The sequence below is a fragment of the Macrosteles quadrilineatus genome, unplaced genomic scaffold (genome assembly GCF_028750875.1).
Source record: "Macrosteles quadrilineatus isolate MER2022 unplaced genomic scaffold, UCM_ALF_1.0 Scaffold_5__1_contigs__length_97177068, whole genome shotgun sequence".
In the NCBI taxonomy this organism is placed as follows: Eukaryota; Metazoa; Arthropoda; class Insecta; order Hemiptera; family Cicadellidae; genus Macrosteles; species Macrosteles quadrilineatus.
Genome location: NW_026542598.1, coordinates 9,603,822 through 9,612,310, shown reverse-complemented (window position 1 = coordinate 9,612,310; position 8,489 = coordinate 9,603,822). Strand labels below are relative to the sequence as shown.

The 8,489-nt window shown below is 37.7% G+C and overlaps 1 protein-coding gene across 2 annotated transcripts; it reads right to left on the bottom strand.

Moving 5' to 3' along the window:
- Positions 1-264: 264 nt before the first annotated feature.
- Positions 265-8,111, bottom strand: LOC128995096 (NADH dehydrogenase [ubiquinone] 1 beta subcomplex subunit 3-like). Of its 2 annotated transcripts, none has more exons than XM_054419994.1 (3): positions 8,076-8,111; positions 3,447-3,587; positions 265-489 (listed from the first exon to the last, which is right to left on the bottom strand). In XM_054419994.1, the coding sequence occupies exons 2-3, from the start codon at positions 3,584-3,586 to the stop codon at positions 318-320; spliced, it is 312 nt and encodes a 103-aa protein (XP_054275969.1). In that variant the 5' UTR covers position 3,587; positions 8,076-8,111; the 3' UTR covers positions 265-317. The 2 variants fall into 2 exon arrangements, with proteins under 2 accessions (XP_054275969.1, XP_054275968.1); XM_054419993.1 differs by having other exon boundaries at positions 7,981-8,097.
- Between the last annotated feature and the right edge of the window lie 378 nt (positions 8,112-8,489).

Sequence of the window (8,489 nt, the reverse complement as noted above, 5' to 3'; positions counted from 1 at the left end):
TTCCAATCCTACTAATGCAAATAAGCAGCTGTTTCATAAGGGATTCAATCATTTAGTCTATTAAGATTGTGTTAATATACGTTATACCGTCAATACGTAGAACTATATAAATAAAAATAATGTGGTTAAAATGGTAAAAAAGATATGATTATGTCAATTAACATATTCCCAGCTATGCATTGCTAAAATGATCCCTTTTTGGGAGGGCTTTGAAGAGGCTTTTGACAGAAAAATAGAGTGGAGGTTTTATGGTATTTAAAGCCATTTTACAACAGCAACTATACAAGATTTATTCAACTATACTAACATTACACAGATTAATGGTGACCATGATGAGGCATTTTCGGGTTCAAAAAGTCAGCAGCTGTCTCAATAGCAGTTGTGATACCAAATAGGATCAACCCGTACTTGAAACCTTTGGAAAACATAGCTGACATCTTTGAGCTCGGGGTGCCAAACTCCTTACGATTGTATCTCCAAACTTCATTCCTGAAAAAGTACATTAGATTGAAAACAAGAATCTCAAAGAGTTAACTATACTTATCGGTTTCAACTACAAGTTTTCAGAGGTTGACTGACCGGTAAATGAGAGGTACCAACAAAATGGGTCACTAGTATCAAAGTTTAGACCACTGCTTTTATGTTTTTTTTAAGGCAAGGTACCAACCAACCAAACCACTATTACTATTACTATATTACTATTTTAATACCTCTACTACAGCAAACCTGCTGACTAAGCAATTTCTATTCACCTAGCTGGATTTTCACTAAAATATTCCTTTAAAACTGTCAGATTTTTAAAAATTTAAATATCATTGATTTTAATGGGTACAATACTTATGTTTGCTGCTAAAAAGAAGGCAATAAAGTGGGGGTTTTAATTGTGATGTTAATAGCTAAGACCTGTAGAAAAAGAAAATTTAGACACCTCTTCCAAGCTTCTAAGCCCAGCCGTTCTCTTAAATTAGTTGCCACAACAACTTGTTTTCCCCCTCCAAAAGAATAACATGAGAAGGGAATTTTAAAGGCCACTGGGGCAGAGCCCCAAGGGGATTAAGCTAATTGCTCTTTTGATGGCTCATCTACAGACCAAGACCTTTCTTTAGACACCCCTGGCAAGTTTCTACGCCCAGCCGTTCTCTCAAATTAGCTATGACAAAAACCCCGTTTTTCTCTCCATAAGAATAACATGGGAATGGGATTTTAAAAGCCACTGGGACAGAGCCCCATTGGAATTGACCTTGTTTCTCTGTTGATGGCTCATCTACAGACCAAGACCTTTCCTTATAGAGATGAGCGTTATTTAACGTAACAGGGTAAATAACACTGTTAATAAATTGTAACCTGTTATCAAGATAACACGTTACTCAGAATACCCTGTTATTTTTGTAACGCTGCGCTCATTGGCTTATGAATTGATCTCCTGTACCGGTTCCGTCAGGATCAAAGTCCTGAAAGCAACAAAAAGTCTTTAAAATAATAAAATGTGAGAAAACGTTCCATTCCAGCCGGAATTTAACGTACACGAGAACTGTACATAATGTGGCAACATTAACACCAACAATAATTATGGAAAAACTGGAACGAAACGTCCAGCTAGGTAACACCCATGCTAGAATTAAGTTACAGTATATCCTGGCCAAAATGAACGAACACGGCCAGTAACATGGTAGAGCAATAACACCCAGCGAGAATTTCGTTACATTACGGCCAAACTGGAACGAATAAACCACCCGCAGAGAGTAACGCCAAGCTGGAATAATAACGTTACAGCCCAGCCGAGCCAGAACGAACATACGGCCAGTAACAGGGTAGAGCAATAACACCCAGCGAGAATTTCGTTACATGCCCGCCGAGCTGGGGCTGGGATGTCACCTGGATGTCACGGTGTGGTGGGGGAGGAACGGACCGATAACAGGTTACAAAATTAACAGGTTACTGTAACCTGTTACAGTACCAAGTTGTAATGGAACGGTGTAAAACGCGTTTCTCAAAAGTAACGGTAATTCCCATCTCTATTTCCTTAGACACCTCACTCAAGTTTCTACGCCCAGCCGTATTCTCAAATTAAATGCCACGAGAAAAATCATTTAGGGTATTAAATATACAGATATGTCTCCGTAAAATTGAGTAATTTTGGTCTTATTTTGATGAAATTTGACCAAACCTTGGAGGATAAACTTGAATGAGTTCGCGAACCAGCATGATTGGACTTTGGAAACGGGGATTTACGGGGGGTTTCATGGGGTAAAAATTGGTTTTCCCACTTTTGACCCTAAAACATAAAATTTTGCAATTTCTTTCTGACCCATCTTGTAGAGCTTAAAAAAGAAATAATTTAGTATATTGAAAGTGTTGTGGTAAGCCTAACAGTTACAGAGAAAATTCTTAAAACATGTATTTTTGAAATTTTTATGTCATTCTTATGGAGAAAATGAAAACTGTTGCACTTTACTTGACTATAGATATGTTAATCAAATTTGGCAAATTTATTTATTTCATCAAAAACACTTTTTACCTTCCCCGTAACAGCAAACCTAATCACTCGTTAAATCTAATGTTATTTAAATGGGGAATAAGTATGCCTTATTTATGGAAATATTTTTGTAAAATTTAATCAGACAAGTTGGAATTTGCTAAATCTGCAGGTTTGCGGTGGCGGGGGCATTGACTTTTAGGATCTTTAATTTCTTGAATTACCAGGAGTTGCATTTGCTCTTTAGTGCAGAACTGAGGAGTGTCAGTAGAATATATATCGCTCTATTAGCTAGTTTGAGCCAGGCGTGAGGATTAGGTCAATGAAGCCAATTAACCATTAAGAGTCCTTGGAGCCTACGTTCTAACTCATAAAACAATTAAAGAACTACAAAGACAACTTTTTATCTCACATTATACTATATTTAAATTCCAATCACTAAGGTGTTTGGAAAATATTTTTGGACAGAAAAAAAGTCTTCAGTAGCTGTTTGAAATCAACGAAATTAAAATTGCTCTTATGGCTGGCAAATCCAAGATGGCCGTTAGCTTCCATGGACTCCCTTGGAGAACAAATCAAAACTACAAAGAACATTTTCTAATCTCACAGTATACTAGATATTTAAATGATAGTCACTTTGGTGTTTAAATAACTCTTCACCACCACCCCCCCCCCCTCCCCCCCCCCCCCCCCGAAGTCTGAGACGCTAAACACTAGGCTAGCAACACACCCAAAACCCCCAAATTTCATTGATTTTAGCCAAAGATTGGTCATATGTCTGAAAGGTAACCTACATTTTCAATAGGCCTACTAAGTTATAAGTTATAATATAATACGAATTAGTCACCAATTAGCCTAATAGGATAATTAGGGCCTATTCATTAATCATTAAGTATTTATCAACATGAAACCCTAGATACAACAGGGTATTCACTTTAAATTTTCAACATTGAGTTTAATGAGTTTTCACCTGAGCCATGGGTCCTTGAGGCCCAGTTTGGCCAACTCCTTCTGGACTCTGACCAACTCTGGTGCGTCCTCCACCTTGTAGATTCGGTAGTCAGGAATCACTGTCTTGTGGTGGTGTTCTCCGTGATGATCTCCACCCATGCTGTGATCAAATTCAAATTTTTGAGACCTATGTACCTATATCACAGTTATTAGTCTAATTTATAATTATTGTCTTTGGATAGTGTAAAACTACACTGTTTCATTGCACAATCTAAAGCTTGTTTTGATGTTAATTTAATTTAATTTATTTATTTTTTTTTACAATCCCAAGTATTATATTTGACGTATAGGCCTAGCCTAATGTTAAAAAAGTAGTTTAAACAATAATTATTATTTTTTTGCTTACGGTAAGTACTTATTTTAATCAATTGAAGTTGGGCTAATTTAACTCTAAAATTAAGTAGAAAAAAATTAAAATAGTCGTCACAGCCGAAAATCCCGTTTTATCTTACATCTCGTTTTAATCCCGCTCTAGGTCTAAAAGTCCTGTTTTCGGGATAATGATCTCGCAAATGGAAACACTGCTAGTGTGCCTTATGGTAAGTCCGCCACTGTCTGGAAGTCCAAGTATGCTGTCGACCTGAAGTCCCATCGACACATTGGAAATTAGTAAGTAACTTACTGGTAGATTACTAGGTTGGACAAGGTTGACCTGCCAGTCGAGAACCCATGCTGGTGAGTTGAGAGGAGGTTGCCAAAAATGGGCTTTATTTGGTCTAAAACGGGACTCTCAAAGGCTGCACTTTACTTTAGGTCCTAGACTCATTCGAATGAAAATATCGATCAATATATCGATTGTTTCATTCGATATATCGTAGGTAAGGTTAACCTAACCAAACGATATATCAAATGAAACAATTGAATAATCGATTCATTTGAATGAGTGTAGGACCTAAAGTAAAGTGCAGTCTTCTCAAATACTTTCTTCTCCAAGGTGGGTTGAATAACAATCGGCCTGAAGTCACTTACATCTTGGAAGAGTGTTGGACTTTGGGAATGGGTACAACGAAGCTGGTTTTTTAATGAATCCGGGAAGATTCCTTCTTGAAGTAAAATATTGAAGGGTGTCAATTGAGGAGCCAGTAGCATATTACAATACTTCAGTACACGTGGAGGTATTAGGTCTGGCCCCGTTCCCTTGTAAGGATCAAGAGATGAAAGCGTCTTTTGAACATCATTGTAACAACTCAACTACAGCTCAACTATAGTGTCTTTGCCCCTAATTTAAGGAAGTGTGATCTCGCCCATGTATTCGAATGGGTTCAACGCCTTAACTACCCTGTTTTGGATAATATTGCTCCCGTTGAAGACTTGTTCTCTGACTTTTGTTTCCAACTTACTCATACTATAAGGAGTGCATGTCCATCTAAATACATTGGTAAACGATCATTTCCTATTTGGTTCTCCCCTGAGCTCAAATCTATGATTATCAAGAAAAAGCACCTACATAAGCGCTACAAGCAGAATCTTGATGACCGTCTATATCATCAATTCTGTGGAATTCGAGCGGCATGCAACAGACTTACGAGGAAATGTTACTCAGCTTACATTCAATCTATTGACTCATCTCTGAATAGTAACATTCGTGTCTTCTGGAGTTATATCAAGTCGTCTAAGAAGACCTCATCACTTCCTTCCCGAATGTTGCTTGATAATGAAGCTGCTGAAAAACCTTAAGACATCTCCAACCTGTTTTCTAAGTTCTTCTCTTCTGTATACAAGTCTCCGACTTCTTCTCCACCACAATACGACTTCAAGGCATGTACCGCAATCTCCTCTTGCTATGTGAGCTGTGTAGAGGTTGAAGATGAGTTGAACTCGCTCGATGTGAATAAGGGAGCTGGCCCTGACGACATTTCTCCATTAGTTCTTAAATACTGTAGTAGCGTTTTAGCTCCTCACCTTACCGTATATTTCAACCTGCTCATGGCTGCCGGCATCTTCCCCACCAATCTCAAGTTGGGTTATATAACACCTATCTTCAAGTCTGGTTCCCCCGCTGATGTGAAGAATTATCGCCCGGTGGTTATACAGTCAACAGTTGCCAAGATCTTCGAATCCCTGGTTCTGAGGAGATTGACATTCCATCTCAAGAGTATCTTATGTACTGAACAACATGGCTTTATTAAGGGACGCTCGACTACTACCAACCTACTCGCCTTTCAGGATCACATTCTAACTGCCTTTACGGATTCTCATCAGGTAGACGCCATATACACTGACTTCTCGAAGGCTTTTGATCGTGTAAGTCACAAACACCTGGTTGCCAAACTTGAAGCTATTGGACTTGGCGGATGCCTCTTGGCGTGGTTAAGAAGTTATCTCCAGGATCGTTTTCTTCGGGTACGGGTTGCTGGCTGTCTATCTCAACCTTTCTCTGCTGTCTCCGGTGTGCCTCAGGGATCACTTTTAGGCCCAGTTCTTTTCTTAATATTTATTAATGACCTGGTACAGCATACTCAGGGGTCGAACATTTTGCTCTTTGCTGATGATGCTAAACTCTTTAAAACAATTAAAACCCTGGATGATTGCCAAATTCTGCAGAACGGTATTGATTCGCTGATGAAGTGGTGCTGTGATAATGAAATGACTCTGAATATTTCAAAATGCTCTGTGATATCCTTTTCCAGATCTAGCACACCCATTATCTTCCCCTACTTACTTGACGGTCAACCCCTCCCACGTTCTTTCAGGATCAAGGACCTTGGCGTCATACTCTCACCAAATTTAAACCCTCAAGAGCATATAAATTGTATCTGCAAGAGAGCAAATTCTGCCCTATATTTCATTATAAGGAACAGTCGCAACATGTTCTCTATCAATGCATTGAGAATCCTCTACATTCATCTAGTCAGGCCTTTACTTGAGTTTTCATCACCAGTTTGGAGCCCTTACCTGATTGGGCAGATTGAGAGTCTTGAGAACGTGCAGAGCCGTTTCATTCGTCTGGTTGGTGTGCTGATGGGTTATGACTACCGCACCGTTCCTATCCAGAATCTACAACTTCAGTTAAACTTGAGGCCACTACTTGCACGACGTGAAATCAATGACCTTCTGTTCCTGAGGAAGCTAATTAACTCAGACATTGATGCACCTGATCTACTTTATAAGTTGAACTTCCGCACATCCCGTCACCTGCGCCAAACTCATCCGTTCGCTAGACGCCAGTACTCAACCCAGTACATGTTCAACAGTACATTTCCCCGCATCCAGCTCTTGGCCAACAGCTTGCCGGAAGATATTGACCTCTTCTCCATCAGTGGCGAGTCGTTGAAAAAAAGGATGTTACTGGTTGATCTGTGAGGCGCTGCCTTGATTTGTTGTTTATGTAAAATATCAGTTTATTTATTACTATTGTTATATTTTCTATTGTAGTATTATTATTGTTATATGCTATTGTCATTATTAGTTCCTGTTGTTATTTATTATTGTTGCTATTGTAGTTCATGCTGTTGTTGTTTGTTGTTGTTGTTATTATTTTTGTTATCTTTGTTGGCTACACATTTTTATTCATTGTTAATTATATCAAAGATTTATCATTGTTAGTCAACATTGCTCAGATTTTAGTTGTTGTTCTTCTTGTCTTGTCAAGTTTTCTCATTAAGTAGATTCTTAAGCCCCTTTGCATGTTTGGCTTGACCCTTAGTTATAGGAACATTTAGAAAGCATTATATAAAAAAATAATTGTAATTTGGTTTGTTTGGACCGTTGGAAGCAAAATAAAATAAAATAAAATAAAATAAAATAGGCTAAACAATTTAGGTTGCAAGAGTTAAAATTCAGTTGTGTAGAAATCATAATCTGGAGGGGTCACTGCTGCCTGCTGGTAAACTGATGAAAAGTAATCAGCAAAAAGGTGCATATATCTTCAGGATGTTCGGCCTTCTCACCGTGGTAGTTAAAACACAAAAAATGTACCTACATTTATAAACTACACTTTTTATGGGATTTCATGCCATTTGAAACCAAATAGTTAATTGAAAAAAAAATTATTAACATACCGGTAAGTTAACTTAGGACTAGCCTGAACTTTGGCCTAATCCACTTAAGTGTCTTGACTGTTTTTTACAGTTGATTTTATAAAAACACATTAGGCCTAGGCCTACTCCTTTTTATTTTCTTCCCGTAGCGAAGCACAGCCATAACAACTAGTTTCACATAATAATGTGATCCTCCCTCCTAGGCCTAGGTGTCTGCTAATGTACGGTACTTAGGGCCTAACTTAGCCTACCTTAGTTAATGTCCAGACCTAACTTACTTTTTTTAGCTATTAGCCAGTCATGAAGCGACTGATGAATAATATTAATATTAGAACAAAATTAGAAACCTGAGTTTCTAGTAAGATATTCCTTCAAGGTATCATGCAGGTTTTACATAAACAAGAGATCCAAAGGTCAGATTTTACTGAAATGAAGTAGGCCTAAACTTAACTTGCACTTTTTCAACGTTAAACTCCAATTGAATAAGTTTTCTTTGAATGATAAAAAGCTTACCTTGAACTATTTTTTCGATTATAAATTCAATATAAAGCTTTCTTAGATCTAGAATAAATTAATGTTGTTACAAAAATTAAAAACTAAAGACTAACGTTATTATGGAGCGTCTGAGTGAGTGTTTTTTTTTCTTTGCTCAACTCAACACAACACTCAACAACAGACGAAATACGATCAGCTGGAGTTTGCCGAGGCATCACTAAGTAATCATGGACACGGTTGCTTGGATTCAGTCATTGGTTATAGTTACAACAAGGTATAATAAATACTTCGTTTTATTATTAATTTAAAACTGCACTAAATCGAATTTTATGATGACTATTCAACCCTTTAATTAAAATACAGAACACGGATTTCTAATACAGAACATGGATTTCTAAGTCTCTGTCAAATTATAAGTCTGTTTCGATGTGTGTGTGTGGTAACGTTTGGTTGAGCTGATGTTGACTAAATGTTTCTCACTGATTTAAAGTAGTATGGGTATGGTTCATTGTGGTCGATTGTGTTTC

What these genes read in the sequence shown, in the direction of transcription:
- LOC128995096 (XM_054419994.1), bottom strand. Translation starts at nt 3,586, where the DNA reads ATGGGTGGAGATCATCACGGAGAACACCACCACAAGACAGTGATTCCT. An exon ending in CTCAAGGACCCATGGCTCAG is followed by an intron (nt 490 to 3,446) that starts GTGAAAACTCAT and finishes GTACTTTTTCAG; the next exon opens with GAATGAAGTTTGGAGATACA.